The sequence below is a fragment of the Labeo rohita genome, chromosome 20 (genome assembly GCF_022985175.1).
Source record: "Labeo rohita strain BAU-BD-2019 chromosome 20, IGBB_LRoh.1.0, whole genome shotgun sequence".
Lineage (NCBI taxonomy): Eukaryota > Metazoa > Chordata > Actinopteri > Cypriniformes > Cyprinidae > Labeo > Labeo rohita.
The window spans coordinates 568,461-593,670 of NC_066888.1; the positions used below are offsets into that span (position 1 = coordinate 568,461).

General features: G+C 36.6%; 1 protein-coding gene across 3 annotated transcripts in view; it reads left to right on the forward strand.

The window, feature by feature from the left end:
- lama2 (laminin, alpha 2) overlaps positions 1 to 25,210 on the forward strand; it is a 224,208-nt gene that overhangs the window by 148,330 nt on the left and 50,668 nt on the right. For 2 of the 3 annotated variants that reach the window (XM_051138594.1, XM_051138595.1), the window contains exons 20-28: positions 4,499 to 4,605; positions 9,103 to 9,280; positions 11,728 to 11,864; positions 15,556 to 15,792; positions 16,141 to 16,284; positions 19,778 to 19,954; positions 20,516 to 20,701; positions 20,847 to 20,965; positions 22,055 to 22,172. In XM_051138594.1, the coding sequence (XP_050994551.1) occupies positions 4,499 to 4,605; positions 9,103 to 9,280; positions 11,728 to 11,864; positions 15,556 to 15,792; positions 16,141 to 16,284; positions 19,778 to 19,954; positions 20,516 to 20,701; positions 20,847 to 20,965; positions 22,055 to 22,172 (1,403 nt within the window). Of the gene's footprint in view, positions 1 to 4,498; positions 4,606 to 4,760; positions 5,022 to 9,102; positions 9,281 to 11,727; positions 11,865 to 15,555; positions 15,793 to 16,140; positions 16,285 to 19,777; positions 19,955 to 20,515; positions 20,702 to 20,846; positions 20,966 to 22,054; positions 22,173 to 25,210 lie in introns of all 3 variants that reach the window. The other variant, XM_051138593.1, reaches the window with a different exon arrangement.

Genomic DNA, 25,210 nt, shown 5'->3' on the forward strand with positions numbered 1-25,210 from the left:
GTTTTTGACTAAATGCCTTGTGAAGAACTACACTACCCATAATCCTGTAGAGAGATCCACCAGTCAAGTCACTGTTACCATGATCGCAGTTGTAGACAGTTGTTTTGTTTTTAATTTTTTCATGCAATTTCAATTTGACTGGCTTGTTATTGGTTCATTACTGCACAAAATAATTTAGACTGATGTAATACAATAATATGTACTGTGAAATTAAGATGATCTTTTAAAATATGGACTTTGAAGGTCTAAATGAAAATGTAAGGTTAAATGTAAGGTAAGCCTTGGAACTGTTTTCAGTTCCAGCAGAATTCAAATTCAAATAGATACATAGTTGTATGTTATAATGCTGCTTTTGGAATAAACAACAACAACAACGAAAAACACCCAGAACAGAAAATTGGGCACCCTCTGTTAAGCACTCTCTAACTACAGTGAAATGTGAGATGTTTTGCCCAATTCCTAAGACACCATATTTGGTTGTCACTTTAGAAGTTTTTAATGTGTCTGTTTTTGTAGAAATTAACTTGTGTTCTTCCAGACAGCCTGTATGGCAGATGTGAGTGTGTGTGTGAGGTGAGTTGATCCAGTAGCGCGGGCCATCTACCCTCAAGGACAATACACATAGATTCCCCTCCAACAAGCCTCACGCAACACCATCTGTGCTCCATCTCAGTTTGTTCAGAAAGTGTGTGTGCATTATATTGAAATGCAATCTGTCCTCCTGCAGCCCTACAGCAGTGTGCCCACAGTTACACCACGCTATAATTTTAAGCAGGATAGAGTCATTCTGTTTGATTGTTTTCCACACACACTGCGCTGATTAGCATGCAAAGGGGTCATGAGATATTGAATAATCTCACTGGTTTTTAATTTTAGTTGTTATACACGCCAGAGGCGAGTTCAAAGCACATTGGGGTTGCACACGTTCCCTTGGTTGTGCATAAAACAAAGAAACAGTTTTCCAGAGTTTATGTGTTCCTACAGAGTTTAACAGTGCTTAGTTAATTTGACGTGGTTATAATATTTCAAAACATATTCAGATAGTGGGGTCCAAATTAAAAGTCTTGGATCTTATTTAAACTTGTAAAGAAACAGGAAATCATGGGATTTTCAATGCCAAATTTAAACTTTTTATAATTAAAATTTCACTTAACTTGTCATCCTTAACTATTATATGATTAGATTATCAGATAGCATTTCGCTAATATCAGACGCATACATAACATACAAGTCATATTTTAAAAATATGCACCAAGTTTCAGTGTCTACTAGTGAAGTGAAGCTGAGAGAATGGAGCTGTGCTGTTCGTCTTGTCCCATGCCTGTCCATTTTTAACCTCTGAAGCATGTTTATACTTAATGTAAGATAATAGAGCTTTCTTTATTTCTGTTGGGAATAAGTTTTGGAGGGCAGAATCAAGAGCAGAACAGTGCAGTGCAGCACAGCACAGCACTCAGTGGGATGCTTACAGAAGTTGTTTGAATGACCTACATTACACAGAAAGGCTTCTTTACCTGCAGTGTTGTACATAATGAAGTACACTGCAGTTTCTCCTAAACACAACACTTTGTTTGGAATGTATGCAGTAGTCAACATTTGAAGTGGATCAAAACCTTTCATAAAAGTTGTCCAAATACCAAAACAATACCCGTTCTTGTCTTAAAATTACTTTGGTGAACTCTTTTGATCCACTTCAAATGTTGACTACTGTATACGGTATGTATTGTCAAAGCATTGATGGAAATGTCACTGATCACAATTTAGTGTCAGTGTCAAATTATGATATCTGTAGTCACAATGCATTCTTAGTGAATTCCCTCCTGCATGTATTTAATGTACACTGAAAAATGAAATGTTTGGAATAATTACACCTTAGCAGGAACAACACACATGGTGGGGATTGGTCAGTTTTGGTAGAGCAGATAACCATGAGGGGTTGGCTAAGGAAGGGGCCATGGTGGATCTTTTGTAAAAAGAGACCAGGGGGGAGCCAGTGGGGTAGAATACCCTGATGAAGACAGCGGGATTGAGAGTCTGGAGAATGGAAGCTGGAGAATGAGGCAGAGCCAAACAGGGTGGAGAGACAGGGTGACACCACTGAACTGAAGGGTTTAGGTGGAGTCACAGTGTAGAACTGAGCTGAAGCTGGGGACCAAGAACACTTTGGCAGAGCCAGTGGGAGTAAGGACAAAAAAGAGCCAGAGGAAAAGCAGAGCCCAGTGGAGCCAGAGTTCAGACGAGGAACCCCAGTGAATTTAGATGGTTGACAGAGTAGAGGAGTTGAGAGGATAGCAAACCAAGGTGGAGCCGAAGAGTCAAAGGACTGAGGTGGATTCCTCGTTGAGGAAGGATGAGGTGAAACCAGATGATCCGTGGGCCAGGCCAAAGCTTTGTGATTGGGAAGCCTGAGGTGGAGTGGGGGAACTGGACAGAACCAGCAGGGGAGGCTAAACCATCAGAAACAAGAGAGCTTGGACGGGACGAGAGAGTCTATTAAGTTGGATAGGACCGGCCAAGCAGGAAGGGGTTTGAGGGTGGGTAGAAAGGTGGAGACTTGGTTGTGGTACATGCAATCAGTAATAATGTCAATCAGTAATTCCTCTAACACTAGTTCTGAGACAGACACAGCAACAGGCTTGCCCTGTCTCCAAAATGGAAATGGTGGCAAGGTCTAGCTCTGAGTCAGACAATTCAGAGGGTTCTGGCTTTAGCTCAGGGTCTGTAGCAGGCGTTGGCTTAGGGTCAGGAACAGGAGTTGAGAGAGACTGCTGCTAGATCCATAAGTATTTGTGGGTTGGTTATTCTGCAGTGGTGTAGCAGGTAGGGAGAGAGTAGAACAGGGGTGGTGAACTCCGGTCTTGGAGAGCCGCAGCCCTGCAGAGTTCAGCTCCACCCCTAATAATAACTCACCTGCCTGTAGCTTCCTAGTAACCCCTCAGACCTTGATTAGCTTGTTCAGGTGTGTTTGATTGAAGAAAAACTCTGCAGGGCTGCAGCTCTTCAGGTCCAAAAAGCATTCTGAGTGTATTTTGTGTACACTGCCAATCAAAAGTTTGGAAAAATTACACTTTAGCAGGAACAACAAACATAGTGGGGGTTGGTCGGTCTAGGTGGAGCAGATAACCATGACAAGCTGATGGAGAAAGGGACCATGGCGGATCCTTTGTAGAAAGAGACCAACGGAGGAAGGAGATCAGCAATCAGGGTAGAATACCCTAATGAAGACAGCAGGATTGAGAAGCTGGAGAATGAGGCAGAGGCAGACAGGGTGGAGAGATGGCGTGACACCTCTGCACTGGAGGTTTTAGGTAGAGTCGCAGTGTAGGACTGAGGTGAAGCTGGGGGCCAAGAACACATTGGCAGAGCCAGTGGGAGTAAGAGCCAGAGAAAAAGCAGTGGAGCCAAAGGGGTGTAGGATTGAGCAAAAGCTAATGGTGAAGACAATGTGGTGACTGACAGAGCTGGAGGGACAAGGAACCCAGGTTGAAGAGTCAAAGAGTCGAAGGACTTTGTTCTGATTCCTGGTTTCGGAAGGATGAGGTGAAACCAGAGGATCTGAGGATCAGGGCAAAGCTTGTGGACCCTGAGGTGGAGTTGAGGAACAGAATGAAACCAGCAGGGGAGGCTGAACCACCAGAAACAAGGCAGCTTGAAAGAGGCCAGAGAGTCTATTAAGTTGGATGGGACTGGCTAGATCCATAAGTATGTGTGGTTTGGTTATTTTGCAACAGTGTAGCAGGTAGGGAGAGAGTAGAAAAGGTGGTGAACAAGGGTGGTCAGCTCCAACCCTAATAATAACTCACCTGCCTGTAGCTTCCTAGTAAGCTTCCCACACCAGCTATAGGTGGAAAGGAGAGAGAGATAAGGGTCAATGAAGGGTCATCAGGTATACACCCTACTCCATGGGATTTGCCATGGGATTTTTAGTGACCACAGAGAGTCAGGACCTCTTTTGTTGCATTTTACTGTATAGTGACCTCACTTACACCTATTTCAGCAACAACCTAGTTCAGTGCTTCTTAGCATCAGTGGGCAACCAGTCTTGAGCTACAGGGTGAAATGGCTGTGGTAACCCACAACATACCAACATGAAAGTCCTCAAAACAGAACATAAATGTGATACTGATTTGCTGCTCAATTTATGACAGTCATTATTGGCACTCTGCAAATTCATCTTTGCCATCCCAGGAACAGATGATATTTCTATACAGTATATATATTCAAGCTAAAAACAGTTGTTTAAAATTATAACAATATTGCACTTAATATTTGCAATATTACTGTATTTTTCAACAAATAAATGGAGCCTCGCAGAAGAGCAAAAGAGGCTACCTTCAGAAACATTAAAAACCAATGGGAACCAAACTTTTGACTGCCAGTGTATGTACTGCATATAAAGGCGATTAAAATAAAATACAACCTACTGTCACTCCAGATGTAACATCTTCATGTCTAATTGTGTTTCTTTTGACAAGTTTCTCTCTGTGTCTCTGTTTAGCATGTCAGTGTCACACTAACGGGTCGCTCTCAGAGCTGTGCCATCAGGAGACCGGACAGTGCCAGTGCCGACAACATGTTGTTGGACGTCAGTGTGACGAGTGTATGGTGAGTATACATGACGCAAAATGCAGTCGTTTCTGTCACGGGGTTAGTTTGACATGACCTTGTTGCGTCAGTGTGAGTAATTTTCTTATTATTATATTTTTAAATATTTTCTTATTTTTGTCTCTTCATAAACCCATATGTGTGTGTGTGTTTAGCCAAATTGTTGGTGGGACAGTGAGACTCAGTTGTGTAGGCCGTGTCAGTGCAGTGCTCGGGGCTCCGTGTCCCAGCGCTGTGACTCTGACGGCAGGTGCATCTGTCGGGCTGGATACGTGGGCCGCAGGTGTGACCTCATGCGCCCGCCTCACGCCCGCAGGGAGACACGGCGGCCCGTCCAACAGGTTCCCATCCAACACATCCAGAGATGGGAAAGCAGAGGGGGCTGCCCTCGAGGGGCTTACCGCCCTGGCACAGGGGTAAACGCATGGCATGATGGGTGCACAGGATCGGTGTGTGTGTGTGTGTGTGACTTCCTGTGATGATCAACGTCTAATATGAGTGTGACAAGTGGAGGAGTGTTCAAAATAACACACATTACACACATAACTTTTTAATAACTTTTTTTTTTTTTTTTTTTAATTTTGCCTGGATTATTTAGATTAACTTCACCATTGATGCAGTTCACTCCTATTTGCAATTTACCAGCCAGGGCTATTATCGTTTGCTAAAAATATTCTATTAAAAATATTGTAATAATTGAGATGAAGCTAAAATAAAATGTAAATATTAGATGCAAAACTAAAATAAATTTTACAAACTGGGTACAAAACTAAAACTGAAATAGAAATAAATTAAACCTAAATAGCAATATTTAAAAATAAATTTAAAAACAATAAGGACGAATATACATAACAAAATTACAAAAAAATACAACTAAAATTAAAACGAAAGCTGAAAATATAAAAGCTAATTCAAAATATTAATAAAAACTATAATAGTACATGCATAGCACCTTATTGCAGTTTAGTAGTTGCAATTTTGGGGTTTTGTTCCTTTGCAAAATTGTTTATAAAATATATATTGTATATAAACATTGTTTATTAAATATATAATATTGTATATAAAATATATTCTCTGTAATATAACATATTAATGTATATTATAATTTATGGTGCTGCTTTTCACAGTTTTTGGTAGCAGTAATGCGGTACTGAGGGCATCATGCATCACTCCAAGATCAGCATTATGCATTATATTGTAGGTCATCACATTCATATTACAAAAAAAAAAATAAAGTTTAGAATTATTACACTTGGGCTCTTTTACTGTGCATAAGCATGTATTTTTGTGCGAAACCTGTGTGAACATTTTCATGCACGAACTGTAATACACAAGTTCACGTTTAAGTGTTTTTTTATAGATACGATTATTATTATTAGAAATTGAGCTGCTAAGTGACATTAAAATATGTCTTTCTTATTTAACAGCAACAGCATGAATGTGTCAGAGCTCGATCTGGGCTTCTTCATAAAGATGTTGATTGTGTTTCATTCTGCTTTAAAGGGGTCATGCATTGTTTCTATTGTTCCTGGAGGTGTTAGTAGAATTTTTACATCAAAATAGAAATAAATGCTTTAAGTTCAGTAAAACTTACAGTATGTGTTTTTAGTATGGTGACCTCTTACATGTCAAAAGATCAGGGAAATTTTGATTTCTCAATTTATTCCTTTAACTGAAGGTCAAGAACAAATCCCAGTGCAGTTGTATTTGTGCAGAAGTTTTGCATGAGAAATGTTTCTGCATGCTTAATTGTAACTATTAGTGAATGAGACCCAAAACATGTATACATAATTCACAAAGACAGCCTTTGGCTTTAAGACGGATGAAACATAATGTGCACAGTCTGCTTTGGTTTTTAATTATACATTTACATGTAACATTAGTTAAGTAGCGCTTAAGAGAGTCAGTTAATCTGCCGTGCTCAGAAAGCACATGCCACTGTCAAATGCTGTGCTTTTTAGTCTTTTCCTAGTCTTTAAAAAGCTGCAGGCACGGTTAGGAATTCTCTTGGAGGAGAGTTTTGTCACTTTGGCTCACAGCTTTGCGTGATGGTGTGTGTGTGTGTGTGTGTGTTCATATATCTGGCATCCGTGGGGTGCCACTGACAGTCTGTGCCAGGGCCGCTTCTCATTGGTTGCCACGGTGACAGCGCACCTGTTCCTAGCAGACAGATGGCTGTCAATCACCCACAGCAATGGCTGCCACAGTGACTTCACATCCACATGGCGTGTGCAGATTTATCATCACTGCATGATCATTTTTGATCATTAAAATGAAATTGTTGCCATTTACCTCTCAAAATGTCTTTACAGTCAGTTGAAGTGAGTGTAAAGGGGATGGAATACAAACTCAAGACTAAGGCACAGTTTTGTGGTCTGGTTTGATCTGTAATGTCTGCATGGCTGTTCAGTGCTGTGTTTATGAAGCTCTTTGAGTCACTAAAGGAGACTGAAGGAGGCTTTACATAAATGCACAAGATATTGTAATGTTTCTGTACTGTTTGCATGACTAAACCAGGCACATTCCACAAGTAAGTGCACAAAATGAGCTTGATGCTCTGTGTGAAGTCAATTTTTTGTTATTTTACTAAAGGTTAAACACCACCTACACATTAATTTTTTTTCTTGTCAGCAGGTCAGACTAAATATTATTTCAGAGGTTTTGTTTTATTTGCCATTTCTAGAAACCTGGTGCCAACATTTTTGATAAACAGATTTTTTTTTATGCTAAACAGATTTTTGGTACATTTAGAAATCCCTTTTTAAGAGTTATAATTCCAAGTTCTAGAAAAAATCATTAAATACATGTAACGGTTTTAAAACTGTAATTCTGTTTGTTTGTTTATTGTTTTATTTATGTGTTTGCTTAGTTTTTATTTATTCTTTTATTATTATTATTATTATTATTATTATTAGTATTATTAGTATTATTATTATTTGTAATGCACCAGAATGGATAAATCAGCAATCCCCAACATTAATTTAATTTAGCTTGGGGGCGGGGGTTGGGGGACATAGGAAAACGTTGCCATTTGGCAACAGTGTACCACAATGGAAAATGGCCCAAAATTACTTTTTCTGTTTTCTTTTCAATTCAAATGCACATTTCTTTTAGAAATTGATGCATCCAGTCTTAATTTCCATCAAAATCTGCCACACACACATGCAGACACACACACACACACACATGCACACGCACACACACACACACACACACACACTCATTGTTACAGTCACTAAAGGCTAACTCATCCTCATTGTCATCACATGGAAGAGCCAACTCTGCACTCTCTAAATAAGACTAAATAATTTCCTTATTTAGACATAAATACACATATACTATAATAAACACTTCAAATAAATAAATAATTGCAATCAAATTAATGTTACTATCTATAAAAATCCCAATGGAGAAACACATTACTTCAGTTCCACTGTGGTACAGCACTGTCATATGGCAAGATTGATATTTTCTCATTTTACAGGAAAACTATGTTAAAAAAAAATCCACCTTGAGACAAGATGTTCAGAAATTAAGTTAACAGAGCAATTTCTGGAGCACTTCAGCAGGTGTGCTCCATGATGGGGTGACAGGGGGAAAAAAGTGTTTTGGAGGAACATTCAAATGTCATGTGCCTTAAAAACAGCACATCATTGACTACCCTGAGGCTGGCCATTTTAATTAACATATTGCAATATATTGTATTTTTTTTTTTCAGGATAACAAAGAAATATGTAGAAAGTAATTGATGCCAATATGGGAACTCCGTAACATACAGGGTTAATACATTAATTATAATAGATTTGATTCTTGTAACAGATAATAGATTTAATAGTTGAGCTACAGTCTGCGGAAAATTGAGTAAAAGATTTAAACGATACACCTGGGTTCTCCAACATATGTGACTCTGGACCACAAAACCAGTCATAAGGGTACATTTTTTGAAATTGAGATTTATACATCATCTAATAAATAAGCGTTCCATAGATGTATGGTTTGTTAGGACATGACAATATTTGGTCGAGATACAACAATTTGAATATCTGGAATTTGAGAGTGCAAAAAAAATAAAATAAAAATCAAAATACTGAGAAAATTGCCTTTAAAGTTGTCCAAATGAAGTTCTTAGCAATGCATATTACTAATCAAAATGTAAGTTTTGATATACTTATTATAGGAAATTTACAAAATATCTTCATGGAACACAATCTTTACCTAATATCCTAATGATTTTTGGCATAAAAGAAATATGTATAATTTTGAGCCATACAGTGTATTTTTGGCTACAAATACAACCATGCTACTTAAGACTGGTTTTGTGGTCCAGGTTCACATATGTAATAGTTCTGGCTTTAAAAATGTGGTATTTGTGCCTTCATTGTTTTCTAAAACTATGTGCACCGTATTTGTGAAAGTGCCACACAGCATAGTCTAGCCATCACTCTGAGAATCGCCTTATTTCAACCCTTCTCACTGTCTCTGTCTCTGTCTCTCCAGTCTGGCTTACACATGCAGGGCGCTCAAGGCTGCGTCCCATGCCACTGCAATTCATTCGGATCGAAGTCGTTTGATTGTGACGAGAGCGGTCAGTGTCGCTGTCAGCCTGGTGTGACGGGACAGAAGTGTGACCGCTGCGCTCCCGGACACTTCAGCTTCCAGGAGGGCGGCTGCACACGTAAGCGTTCAGCTCTGAAACCTGTAATTCAGTCCAGATCCACCCGTGCATGTAGACTTTTATTTAGATAATAAAAACAATATAAAAGTAATTCTATAGGATAGTAAAAACATCAAAGGTACAGTTCACTCAAGAATGTACATTGTCTTTATTTATTTATTAATTTATAAATAATTGAATTTATAAATTAACTGAAAAAGTCAGTCTAAACTAAACACTTTAATTTACAGTAATCTCTCAAGTGTCTTTTTGTTTATTTGATAGGGACAATGCACATTAATAAACATTAGTAAAATAAACTTTATTTTTTATATATACACTGCCCTCCAAAAGTTTGGAAACACCCCTGGCAAAGTGTGGTTTTGGACGCTATCAGCATAAATCCTTAGCATTTTTTGGTGCAAATACATTAAAGTAACTTGACATTATCATTGAAGACCAGCAATAATCATTTTCATTTTCATTACATAATAATGGCAATATGTACATGCCAAAGTCAGATATGCCCCTTTGCCAGCTGTGATGCCTGGTTACCGGTTTAAACTTTTCCTCAGGTTTTTAGAAGATTTTTGGGTCAGCACACCTTAATAGCTTCAACAATTGATTGCCAATTAAGTTTAGAACACAATGAATTTAGGCCCAGATTATGCAGAGCTGTAATAGCTGCTAATAGTGGATATTTTGATGAATCAAAAATTTACATTTTTTCTATATTCTATATATATAATATAAACTGTTTATGTAATAAAATATGTTTTTGTAGTTTGTGTTGTCCCTTATCAGTTCAAAATTATCACAAATTAAAAAGGATTCATGCCAATATTATCCAAAACCCCACTTTTCTAGGGCGTTTCCAAACTTTTGGAGGGCAGTGTATATATATTTTTTTAATTTAAATAAGTTGTATTATTGTTAGTTTGGTTGTTTTATTTATTTATTTATATTTTTTTTATGCACCAGGATGAGTAGTGGCAGTCTAAATTAATGTTGGAGATTGCTATTTTGGAAAGTGTGGTGTTTTTTTTTATTTTAATATACTTACATAATTTAAATATAATTTATTTCCCTGATGCAAAGCTGAATTTTTAGCGTCATTAGTCTTGAGCTACACGTAATACTTCAGAAATCATTATAATTTGCTAATTAATTATCTTATTTCTTAATGTTGAAAACAGTTGTGTTGCTTAATTTTTTTTTTTTTTTTGAAAACTGTGATACTTTTTCAGGATTCTTTGATAAAAAGAACAGTTATTATTCAAAATAGAAATATTTTGTAAAATATATACTACTGTTCAAAAGTTTGGGGTCAGTAATTTTTTTTTTTCTTTTGCTTTTTGAATTAAAATTATATTTCTATTCAGCTAGGATGTGTTATAAAAAATAATAGTAAAGACTAACAATAGAAAAGATTAGAAAAGATTTTCATTTTGAATAAATACTGAACTTTTTATTCATCAAAGAATCCCGGAAAAAGTATCAAAGAAAAAAAAGAAAAAATTACAGCTTTTTAAAATTACATTCAGCTTTGCATCACAGATATACATTATATTTTAAAGTATACTAAAAGTTATTTAAAATTGTAATAATATTTCACAATCTTACTGTTCTTTCTGTATTTTTGATCAAATAATTGTAGCCTTGGTGAGCAGCCTTGGTGACTTCTTCAAAAAAAAACATTAAAAATCTTACTGATCCCAAACTATTTGAACAGCAGCATTTCTAATTTACATCCATACGTCTCTATATCTTAATTTATGCTCAAACTTACCATATATCCTCATCAAATGATTTGATCTGCTATCCACATCCAATTTATAGCTCTTATGCTCTTTGTGTTTTAAAAGAGCCTTAATATTCTGTAATATTATTGAACCGCAGTGACACTATCCAAGCTGAATAATGACACTGTTGTCTTCTGTAGAGCTGCTTCAGAGCTGAAATTTAACTTGCTTTATAATTGATGAATGTTACACAATTTATACTGTTATCGTCCTGTTTATTAATGTGGATCTGCCTTGAAACAATCTGTATTTTATAAAGCCCAATATAAATGCATGTGGCGTGACTTCTGTATGAGATAAAGTTGATACTGTAAATGAAACGTAACAGATGTGAGTGAAACATGGAACTGCTTTACGTCCTCTGATCTGTGAAAGAGCAAAAGGTTGTGCGTCAACCACGCAGATTTCAGACAGAAATCCCAGCTCAACAAGCCTGACCTGTAAAGGCTACAGTTTTCATCGGCGGTGTTCATTTCATTAAGAGTAATGTAATTCTCTGTCGGGATGGTGTGTAAATTTGCCCATCTCCTTCCAGCCGGAGCGTCTTCTGTCACGCTATCACACCGATATTACCGCAGCAGAGAGGAGAGCCGGCACTGACATTTAGAACAGGTGCTCAGCTGCGCTCCGCAATTAACCTGCTCTCTGTTTCTGTCTGTCTCGCAGCGTGCCAGTGTGCCCATGTGGGAAATAACTGTGACGCTAACACAGGTCAGTGTGTCTGTCCGCCCAACACCGTGGGAGAAAGATGTGACAAATGTGCGCCCAACCACTGGGGTCACGACATCAGCAGCGGCTGTAAGGTACGGCTCATTCTCCTCTCCTCCCGCCGTCACGGCTTCACTCCGTCTGCTCTGCCTGTGTATATTTATCTTCTGCCGAAACATCATTATTATTCATCCTCTGTAAAGTCATGTCGAGGTGAATCTTTGAGGTAATGTTGCAGAGCAGCGCAGAATGGAAGGTGAGCATGAAAATCAGCACAGCGTCTTTATTGCTACGTTATCACCTGAATTCAGTTGAATCCATGGAACTTTTCGAAAATCACTGTCTTCAAGTAATGGATAATAATATACTAATATGATGTAGTCAGTGGCATGGCGCTTGTCCAAAACATGCAGTTCATACATACGGAGAATTGAATACACCTCCTCTGTGATTTTTTCATTTCCAAATTACAGTTCATTTGGGTGATTTTAGGAGGTATAAAATAAACAACAACCACTATGAATATACATATATGAATATATGAATATACTATGAATATACAGGTGGTAAAATGAGACCCTGGACCACAAAACCAGTCTTAAGTAGCACGGGTATATTTGTAGCAATAGCCAAAAATACATTGCATGGGTCAAAATTATCGTTATTATCGTGATCTTCACTTAATATAGGATATTAAGTAAAGGTCATTTTCCATGAAAATATTTTGTAAATGTCCTACTGTACATATATCAAAACTTAATTTTTGATTAGTAATATACATTGCTAAGAACTTAATTTGGGTAACTTTGAAGGCGATTTTCTCACTATTTTGATTTTTTTGCACCCTCAGATTCCAGATTTTCAATAGCTATATCTTGGCCAAATATTGTCCTGTCCTAGCAAACCATACATCAGTGGAAATCTTATTTATTGTAAATTTAACGTATAAATCTCAATTTCAAGAAATTTAACACTTATGACTGGTTTTGTGGTCCAGAGTCACAAACAGAAAGCCACAAAAAGAACCAAATGTTGTCTATCCATAAAACATGGCCAATACTCGTATAAAGATGGTCCACAGTGTCAGGCAAACAAAGACGAAACCACACAACACTAAAATAATGGAAAATCATGAAGCAAATAACAGAAAATGTAACACAAAACACCATAATGTACACTCTAAGAAAAGTCTGTATTGTAAATTGAAGGAATTTTCAGTATTGATTTTCCCCATATTTTGAATTATGCATTGCATTGTGTTTTGTTTTAGTCTTTTAAAAGGAAATGTCCAGAAACATAATAGATTCCTGTCGGAAAAGTGGCGGGACATTTTCCGGTTTTTACACCATATTTTACTGATAATAAAAATAAGAAGAAACAAAACTATTTAAATAAAATATAATAATAACTGATGTTTCACACAGGGACTTCTGTGGGACGTTTCACTGTAAATTATACAGTAATTCATAGTTTTCAATTTGGCAGTATTTTACAGTAAAGTTACATGTAATGTGATGTTAAATCATTTACAGTTCATCACCATATATGGTAAGGTAACAGTACAGTTAAAATGGGTTTTTACTGTTGCATGCGTCAGTACACTGAATGAACTGCATTTGTGTGGTATCATATCATATACAAACTGCTTAGATGCTGATTACCAACACATTTTTTTTTTTTTTTTTTTTTATAGGGGTCAGTATCACCATAGAGTGCCTTTCAACCCTCACAATACTCAAAAACATTGGTCTTAATTTCCCATTCGCTTGTTAATCAGATTAATCATGTCATAAATAGTAGACACTATAAAAATATATTAGCTGAGCTCCTACACTTTTTTTTTGATAATATATACTATGGGCCATTATACGACGCGTAAACCATAAAATTTGTCCACCCTGTCATGGACATATATATTACTGTTAAATACGTTTGCATTGCAATATTAAGATGCAAATGATATTTTCTGAAAGGTATAATGTCCCTTTCCTAAACAGGGTTATTTGTTTGCTTTCAAATTATAAATACATAAGATTTTATGTAAACCATGTGTTTTTAAAAAAAACTCATACAATTTTTCTTATTTGGAGAAAACTGTGATATTTGGATGCCGTTTTTTGTTTGCATGTTATTGCCCATACCTATCTATTGAACAAACTGGATTATATAGATATTATTGAATTATTATTTAAAATATTATTTTAAAATATCAAGATGTCAGGGTGGACCAGCACATGATGGGGTGGACACATAAAGCAGAACACACAAAGCATGACAAAAACTGACAATGAAACATTAAATAATATAATAAAATTATTGCTATGTCCACCCTGTCATGTTTATGTCCACCCTATCAAGTCTAAGTGGCTGACAGGTTGGACATTTTGGAACGACAAGAGGGTGGACTTTTTGAGCTTCAGTTAGCATATTAGCTTATAACAAACTGTGACTAGCTAAATAGTTAATCTGGTTGTTGAAGAGAATTTGCTATATTTAAACTTACATATTTTTAAAAAACTTTATTCGAATCACTTCCAGCATATTTTATGCCGACAGGGTGGACATGTTAAGCTTAGAAAAAGCAAGTAACCAAACTAATATGAAGAAAATTTGTCAGTTGAAAAGTCACCAACTTACTCACGTCAGCCGTTGAAATTCCTGTCACTGAAAAAAAAAAAAAAACTGTTGTCCAGATGTCACTAAAGGGGATGGCCTTTTCTTAAAGGGACGGATTCCCCAATACGACAGGGTGGACAACCATTCAAGAGACATGGACAAACTTGTTTTGTTTTGTTTTTTTTATTACCAAATGGTCAATACACTCAAATTGAGTAATCATTGAGTAATCTCCTATTTAACAATATATTAATAGGAGAATGAAATTTTAAAATGTTATGATTTGACTGTATTCTACTCTCATTCAAATTTAACAAGCAGTGTATGAGACATAGCAAAATAACACGCATCCTCCTACACAAATCTTTAAAAAATCTAGATAATGTATCTAAATAGCCAAGTAATGCTTTTGTTATGAATATAAAAACAGCCTAATATAACACACCCTTTCATAGTCATTTTTATGTTAAGTTATCATGGCAAATTAGTTATTTATGCAGTGATATTGATCCATACATCCAAGATCACCCCTCTCAGTTCTATAATATCAGCAAATGTGACTTTTCGTTGAACGTGTAATTGAATGAGATTCATAAGCATTGTTTACAATGGAATTTTATCCAATGGCACATACGACACACAGGTTAACATCTCCTCCTTACATAAAGCAATCAACCGTCTTACTAAATGGTTGGTAGCCATATAACCTTCAAAGTCTTTGTGGAAAACAGAGTTTGTAAGAGAGAACTCAGTGGAAGCTAAGTTTCATCTAATGTAACAACAGTATGATATGTGGTGTTTCTGAAAAATAATACCTAACAGGAGCTCATATATATACCGGGCCCAAAACAGAGCCTTGAGGTATCCCACAGATGGTAGATGTAGAGGAAGAAAAGTAATTCTCAATGGAAAAATCTCATGCCTTAAGGCAGGAAGAGAAGCAGCCAAGGGCAATGCTGAGAATTACATCTTATTCTGACTGACTTTCTACTGAGTAAACTAACGCGGCTCACCCTCGCCTGCCCTGATCAGACTTTAAAACACTTAATGGTTCTGAATAGATGATTCATTTTCAAATACATTCAGTCACATGCAGAAAGTGAATGCCATTTAATTTAAATGTTATGCATAATATGAGTTGTATGTGTAATTTTCTCTCTTTCTCTGTAGCCGTGCGGCTGTAACGCCTTGGGGTCCGTAGCGCAGCAGTGCAACGTGAACACTGGCTGCTGCATGTGCCGTGAGCAGTTCAGGGGCGAGAAATGTGACGAGTGTAAGCTGGGTTACAGAGACTTCCCACAATGCATTTCCTGCCAGTGCACGGCGGCAGGCTCATCGCTGGACACCTGCGATGCAGAGTCTGGCCTCTGTGCGTGTGCAGACAGAAGTGGGCATTGCTCTTGCAAGGTAATGATGTACAGCTCGAAACCCAGCTTTGATTCAACCAGTATAGCCACTTTTCATCAGAACTGTGATAATGATTATTAGGGATATAGAAATGCACTGCCAATTAATTATCGTATGATGCTTCAATCTGATAAAGCTGCTGTTCCCATGTGACAGCTGTGAGAGAGACTATCCTGGGGTATATTTCCCAAATGCATCATAAGCCTAAGTAGATCATGGAGATCATTGATGCTGATGGTTTCTATGATCTGCTTAGGCTTACAGTACTTTTGGGAAATGCAGCCCTAGCCTTTAAAGTAGCTGTAAAACAGCACAGCACAGTACTAATGTGAATGTGTGTTTGTTTAGGCTAATGTGGAGGGAGTGAAGTGTGACCGCTGTAAGGTGGGCTCGTTCGGCCTCAGCCACAGGAATCCGCTGGGCTGCAGTCAATGCTATTGCTTCGGCTTGAGCAGCTCGTGTACGGAGGCCACGGGACTCATCCGTATGAGGGTGAGTTAACATATAATGCCTTTTTTTCATCAGTAAGATTCAAAATTTTGTTTTGTTATTTTGTAAATCAATAAACACTGATTTACATCAGTTTTAAACACCCACTCTGAACTGATATTTGATTTATTGTAGAAAACTTACGTTTTACTTCCATTTTAAATGTATACCTTCATAGTGAATTGAATATTATTCCTAAGCATTGTTTACCATAACATTTTATCTAATGGGACAAATGACACACAGGTCAACATCTCCTCCTTACATAATGGGTAGTTGACAAATAGCCAGTAAAAAATGTTTTGTTTTTTTTGTTAAAGACTATTTTTGATAAAGAAATGCAAATTATCTTCGTTATTACACACTTATTTTTATATAGTGTTGTTTATTTAATATGAAATTATAATTAACGTAATTTTTCCCCATGACTTGTTGGACAATTTCAAGACAAGACAACTTTGATAAAAAGACAAACTTTGCTGTCATCTGTTCAAAACTGCTGAAAATTAAATCATTTTAAGATGAGAAATATTTCTATCTCCCCTACTGCAATACTCCACTGTTTTCCTTTTATAAGATAATTTTAGATAAAAACTAATCTGTGGTTCTTGTATGCGTGTCACACCATAGAACATTATGCCACACTAAAGGCCAGAAATGGTAGTTATTAAAATATTTTTATTTGAACGTCAAATGGGAAAGTTTAATTTTGATACAAACAATATCAATATGTTTTTTAAAAAAAAAGAATTCATCAACAAAATTCTGTCTCGTAGTCAATCAATACATTACTGAAACTCTTCTAGCCCCCCCTGCTGCATGTGCGGCACAGCTAAATTTGATTGATATTTATGATACAGCTACATATTATTGATATATGATTGAAACTATATTCATTAAGATGTGAATGAATTTTTTTAAACTATATAGCTACTCGTTTTAAGCATGATTTTGATTCTATTTACTTTCTGCATAATTCTCTTAGGATCTTCTCCCTTCTGGTGGATCACTGTTAATTTTCTGTCTATATTTTCGTGTCCTTTCTCATCCACTAATTTCTCTCCCTCAATTATTTCTGTTTCAAAAACAAAGTATCACATTTTATACTTATTTTCATGACACTTATACAAGATTTCTGCAAAAACATCAGAAAATAGTTTAATGTAATTATTGCATTTTAGAAAACTGAAAATGATCAAAAAAGAATAAAAAGGAGTAAAACAAATCTTATTTAATTATTTAAAATGCTTTTTAAAAAGACCTTGTCCTCTGTTGTACAGTACAGGCGTCACACCAGAGGACATTTTTTGTCACACCATATGACGTTTCAGCCTTTTGTGTCAATTAATGACCTTGCTATTCCAAGATAACCTGACATTAACGGTTTGCAAGATATATTTGCATAATTTTCCATGATTATGTATTTTAACATACAGTTTTTTAATTAAAAAATAGAATTTAGGGGTGTCACACCAAAGGACAACAAAATGTAACACTTTTGTAGTGTTTCTAAATATATTTGAAAAATTCTGAGACAAAAACTGACCATGTGCACATGTCATGGGCTTGACCACAACCATGAATGGGGTCCTTCCACTAATTTTTTTTTTTTTTCTGGAATTGACCGATTTAAAATCAGGATATGGTTTTCAGAGACAAAATGTATCAAGTTCCTACACTTTTAGAAATATATAAATGAAAAAATATTGCCATTTACTAAAATAGACACTATGGACAATCAACATTTTTATGCTTTTCTCTTAAATTTATAAAAGTTATAGAGCCATGCTTGAGACAGTCACTCCATAGGACAATTTTGACATTTGGCTCAAAAATGTATAAAAATCAAATAACACTGCAGCTTTTATAACAACAGTTCCGTGTAGGACAAAGAAATGTTTAATGATTTACAGCATTTTAAATAACAACATTAATTATATTCATTTTTGTCTTGTGGGACAGTGAAAGTGCCATGTCAAAAACTCTAATGGAGTTTCTGGTTAAACTTTGCTTGCCAAAAGGTTAATAGATAACATTCAACGTCTATGTGACAAAACAAAGTTTTTAGGCAGAACTCAGTTTTAGCAAAAGCAGAGTAGTGTCTAATAATAGTATGAGTATGATCTTGTCTTTCTAAAAATGTATACCTAACAGGAGAAAATATGTAATAAAACCGGGCCCAAAACGGAGCCTTGAGGTACCCCGCAGGTAATAGACGTAGAGAAAGAAGAGTAATTCTTACTTCAGATTTAATAACTAATCACGTAATATTGTTCCTCATTTGAATTTTTTTCTTAATCTGTAACACCTGGAAAGAGAAGTAAATAATATCATTGCATTTTTTTTACACATACAGTATTACACCATGTCAGGTTCAACTGTTACTCAAATGTTTTTCTTTAAAGTATGGAAGTTTTCAGTAATTACAACCCATTTTTACTGTTATTTTACAGAATTATGAGCGCTTATGATTGTTAACCATATGTTTTAATTATTATTTGCTTTATATGTTGGTTGTGATGGTGTGGATGAGTTGAGGACACAGGTGTCTGTTTGTGTGTGTGTTTTGGTGGCTTTCTTAATCATCTTGTCCCGAGGTGGGCTGAGATGCTCCGGTTGCTAGGGAAACAGTAAATATTAATAAATATCAAGTGCTTCCTAGCTGTCATTCTCCCTCAACCATATTCACAACAGGACAGAATTAAGTGTGCAGGAGCAGCAGAGAGAGACAAAGATAGAGAGAAAGCGCTGACGCACAGAGCCAGAGATGGCCCTTGTTTGTTTTTAATAAGGGTTTCCTGCACGTTCACAAACTCGTCTTAATCCTCAGCGTGTCCATGGAGACAAACAGCACAATATGGCTGAAGGACGCTTTTCCAGCGTGATGAAATCGACAAACAAATTAAACAAAGGTTGCAGTCCAAAAGTTAATCTAAGTTTCAGAGAGGAGTTTGGAATCCTTTAGCTCATTTATGGGAAAACGAGAGATTTTTTCTAAGTCAGTGAGTCGTGAGATTGTGTGTTGATGTGAGGGTAGTTTAGTCGCCCTGTGGGGTTCCCCACACACACACACACGTTTACCAAATTATGCCTCTCAATACACACACACACACACAAATAAATCCTCGAAGACATAGACGCTGAAACACAACACTATTACGCTATTTTTTGTGGCAATTTCACCCTGCTTACTTAATAAATATCTCCGGAGCACTAATGACAAAAAATGTTTTCATAATCTTTCTTTGAGATGTAATAACTTTCTCCACCTCTGAAACGTCTGCTGCGTGGGCGAGGACAAACATTAACTAATAATGATATGGCAACCCATTTCTCACACTTCAATCTACAATTAGATCGCACTTAATATTGGGTTTCGCTTGGTTTCCACATGCTGGCTTTGTAAGTTCAAAGTGCAGGTCTTGTTTTAAGTTAAATCAGCTGATTGATTTGGCTGAGCGTTTGTGATGTCCTGTTCTCTTTTGCTGTCCCGTAGCTGACTCTGATGCCAGAACAGACCGTTCTTCCTCTCGTGGACAAATCCAGTCGTCAGGAGATCACAGCGGGCGTGAGCTTTCAGCATCCTGACATTATCGCTAATGCTGATGTGGTCCAGCAGCATCTGAGTGAGCCGTACTACTGGAGACTGCCAAAACAGTTCAAACGCTCCATGGTCAGTCTGCCACCAACATCTTTTTACGTTTTATTTTATATAGATTAAATATCCATTTATATATAGCCTTCATGTTTGTTGCTGGAAAAAAAATATGCCTCGAATTGTGATGGCAGGAGTTTTGTGATCAGTAGCTACATTTATTAGATCAGAAATACAGTAAAAACTGTTTTATTGTGAAATATTATTACAATATGAATATAAGGTTCAAATTTTATTGATTGTTGAATTTTCAGTATCATTAGTCTGATCGTCAGTGTCACACGATTCTTCAGAAATCAGTTTAATATGCTGATTTAAACCATTTGTACATGAAAACAGTTGTGCTGCTTCACATTTTTTTGTGGAAACTGTGACATATTTTATTTTTCAGGGTTTTTGAAAAATAGAAAGTTCAAAAGAACAGCAATTTTCAGCATTGCTGAATAAAAGAATTAATTTATTTAAAAAATGCAAGTGTACAGTCTCATTGTTCCAGTCATTTAAAATAATATTTTTGAATTTCAAGGCCAGTTAATGAAAATTACAACAAGACTCACCGTTCAGAGTTTGTTATTTCAGATAACAGCCTATGGTGGGAAGCTGAAGTACGCCATCTATTACGAGGCTCGTGATGAGACGGGCCGCACCTCTTACGAGCCCCAGGTCATCATAAAGGGCGGCCCCAACAAGGACAAGGTCATGGTCCGCCACATGCCAGCCCTTCAGATTGGTCAGCTGACCCGTCACGAGATTGACATAACAGAGGTGAGCCAATCAGGGATGAGAGTCAGCGCTTAGCCCCTCCCACTTACTGAAACTCTTACGCAAGAGTGTTTTCATGTGCAGGAGTTATTTAATTGATCTCATTTACCACACTTCAAGCATAAACTAAAATGCTGATGTTTTGCAGCATGAGTGGAAACACCAGGATGACAGGCCGATGTCTCGTGAGGATTTCATGGATGTGTTGTTTCATGTTGAATATATCTTAATAAAGGCCTCACACGGCAGCGTCATGAGACACAGCAGGTAACTGATCTCAAGAAAGGTCCTTCTCATTAAAGAAATCTACAACTTTATCAGTCAATTACCAGGAAGAACATTGCTTGTTATAGTTTTATTCAAATGCATATCATACAAAATGCATGTTATTTTTTTTATTTAGTACTGACCTGAAAAAGATATTTCACATAAAATATGTTTACATATAGTGCACAAGAGAAAATAATAAATGAATTTATAAAAAATGACCCTTTCACAAGTTTACATAAGCTTGATTCTTAGTACTGTGTTGTTACCTGAATGAGTCCCTTGTTTGTCTTGAACAGTTAAACTGCCTGCTGTTCTTCAGAAAAATACTTCAGGTCCCCCAGTTTGTTTTTTTGTTTGTTTGTTTTCAGGGTTTTTGTTTTGTTTTGTTTTTTTGTGTATTTGGGTTCAAACACCAAAAATGGTGAAAAAACAAAGATTTTGTGGGAGCTGAAGGATTTTTCTGAAGAACAGCAGCAGTTTAACTGTAGGACAAACAAGGAACTCATGGACAACTATCCCTAAACAAAACAAAACAAAACAAAAAAACACAGCTGTGGATCATTCAGGTAACAACACAGTGTTAAGAATCAAGGGTATGTAAAATTTTGAACAGGGTCATTTTGTCAGGACAATTTTGAAAGGACAATATTTGGCCGAAATACAACTATTTGAAAATCTGGAATCTGAAAATCAAAATATTGAGAAAATCACCTTTAAAGTTGTTGAAATGAAGTTCATAGCAATGCATATTACTAAGTTTTGATATATTTACGGTAGGAAATTTACAAAATATCTTCATGGAACATGGTTTTTACTTAATATTCGAATGATTTTTGACATAAATTTGACCCATCCAATGTATTTTTGGCTATTGCTACAAATATACCCGTGCAACATAAGACCAGGTCACACTGTGGTCCAGGGTCACATATGTAAATATCTTTTATGTGAAATATCTTTGACTCAGGTCAGTACTGAATAAAAAATAACATGCATTTTGCATGATCCTCCTTCTTTTATAATTATAATTTTGCAGATTCTGTAAACTTTTGACCTCAACTGTATATGTGTTGGATTGGTGTGCAGGATTTCTGAGATCACTTTGGAGGTGGCTGAGGTGGGGACGCCCTCACAGGACAGTGAAATCGCCCATCAGATTGAGAAATGTGACTGTCCTCTGGGATACGCCGGTCTCTCCTGTGAGGTGATGGCTTTTGTGTGCAATATTTGACGTGGAAGAGCTGTTGTGTGCTGGAAGGTTGTGATAAGATGTGTAAAATGTTTTAATGTAATTCTTAGCCAACAGATGAAAACATTGTTTTATATTTATTACATAGCATGGTTGAGACTTCCACATATAAAACTCAATCTGTTGTTCATAACATCAGTAATGCCGTTTCCAAATAAATTTAACGTGACATCCTTGTCACAATAATTAAGGCGCTTTGAAAGGTGCTGACGTGCCCTTTCGTAACAGGGCTCTAGAAACACAACAGCTCTGGAAAAACAGGCCGAGCGCGGCGAGACGAACAGCTGGGTGTATCGCTGTACGGCGCTCATCATTACAGCAATTGTTTCTGCGTCTCAGACTGTTAACGTGTTAAAGCGTTCTCTCTCGCCGCAGTCTCCGCCCACAAAGCGCTCGTGTGAGATCTTTAACAAGCTCAAGTGTGCGAGACTCCGATTACAGATCAGCGAGTGTCAGTTGTTCACATTCAGGCTGGACGAGGCCTCGTGGAGACAGATGGCCGTATCTCCGCAACGCCTCATACTGTGCTTAATAAAGTATTTTTAAACAGGCGTTTAGCAAGTTCACCCTGAACAGATGGCGTACTAAATTGACGCGATTAATTTTGAAGAGCGAGGGTGAGAGGGAGTGTTGCTATGGTTTCAGCGGAGGACTATTTTTTCCCGTATGAACGTGCTGGTCTACAGTGTAACAATTTGCAGTGTGGATTTGCAGCACGTTCCTGCTTGTTAGTTGAATGACAATGATAATGTGCGTCTGTAACCTCTGTACCACTGTAGTAGTGTCAGGTTTTTCCTAAAAATGATGATTAAAACTTGGAAAAATCCCATAGACTTACTTTGACGGAATGTTCAAATGAGCCAAGACTATTCAAACTCCAACTGTCAAAACTCCCAGAATCCCTTGAGAATCAATCAAGCTTCCCTTCTATGCTGGTCCTTAGCTGGTTTATGCTGGTCCTTGACCCGCAACATGACCAGCTAAGGACCAGCATAAACCAGCATCAAAACATACCTACCAGCATATGCTGTTTTTTCACCAGGGAATCTATATATCTATCTTACTATAATCATGCCAGCAACATGCTAGCAACTTGCTAATCATGCTAACAATTTGCTAATCATGCAAGTAACTTGCTAATCGTGCTAGAAACATGCTAGCAACTTCCTAATCATGGTAACAATTTGCTAATCATGCTAGAATCATGCTAGCAACTTGTTAATCATGCTAGATACATGCTAGCGACTTGTTAATAATGCTAGCAACATACTAACAACTTGCTAATCATGCTACCAACATGCTAGCAACTTGCTAATCATGCTAGCAACTTGTTAATCATGCTAAAAACATGCTAGTAACTTGCTAATCATTATAACAATTAGTTACGTTAATTATGTAAGATGCTAACAACACAACTATCTATCTATGTATCTATCTGAGATTGTATTGTCTTCAAACATTCAAACTTTAACCTTTTAAAACTACTTTAACCTTTTAAAACTACTTTAAAAGGACTGAAAATAATCAAACTTAAAACTTTTTAAAACTTCTTAAACTTCTTAAACTTTTTACACTTAAACTTTTCAAACGTTTTCAAACTTTCTGGTCCAGCTTTCTCAAGCCAACTTAAAGTATGTCTTGACAAACTTTTTTATCTAGTTTAAATATGATGTCTGTACTAAAACTGTAACAGTGCAGCTGCTCCACCATTACCCCGAATAATGCCACCTTTTCCATTTCTGTATGTATATGCAGACTTTTTTGGATCTGGTTTGTGCTTGAAATATTCATAACATTTTATCATTGTTAAATAATCATTATCCATAAAAAAACAACTATGCTTTACCTTCAAATGCATTGGCTGTAATTTGTTTTGTGTGAAAATATACAGTCATTATTTATTCATTTTACAATGGTAAATAAGTGGAGGGTAACAGCTGCTTCATGATTAATTATAAAGTTCTGTGTGACAGCCACTAGGGGAACATGGTAAATGTATAAGAATTGGAGACACTATAAAAACAGAGCTATTAACATTATAATTCAACAATGTTGTGCAATATGGCCATTTATATAATTAGTTGTTGTGTTATGAAAGAAAATAAGCTAGTCTGCATTAAAGTTTTTCCTTTGCATTTTTAAAGGGGTCATATGATGTTGCTAAAAAGAACATTAATTTGTGTATTTAGTATAATGCAATGTGTTTACGAGGTTTGAGGTTCAAAAAACACATTATTTTCCACATTCTGTACATTATTGTTGCTCCTGTCCGCCCTGCCTTTCTGAAATGTGTCAATGTTTGCAAAGCTCATCGTTCTGAAAAGTGCAGTGTGCTCTGATTAGCCAGCCATTCAGTGCATTGTGATTGGCCGAATACCTCAAGTGTGTGACGGAATTGTTATGCCCCTTAGCATGTTGTGATGCCGTGTCCCAGCACGACGAGACAAAAACAATAAAACCCATTATAACTGACACATTTGTTGCATCCAGTGAGGACATAATTACTGATTATAATGACTCTTTTTACGCTTTGCATTGCGTTACACCGCATAAACCATATCTGCATTTGTGATCGTAGAAACAACAATCACTACTCTACACTGCTCAAAACTCGCGTTTGAATAGTTGGTAGCAAATTTTTTAAATATGAAAACGTACTTACAGGCTGTGAGTCAGAAGTGCCAGACTGTCATTGCACATTATAACTCTTTGCTATAACCCTTTGTGTACAGATGGCATTGTAGGCTACTCTCCTATGGAACCACGAAAAAGACAATGCGCTGTATTATTCATTGGCGATGTCACTTTGTAAAGAAACACTACGCACCTGTGCACATGCACATTCCTATAGACTAGAAACATGGTATGCCAGTGCATTTCACTGTTTTCACAAATTTGTGTTTTTGTAGTTTATACTAAGACAGTAACAGTATAGATTTTAAAAATAATGCTGTACAATATGACCATTTTTATAGTGTGTGTACACCAAAAGC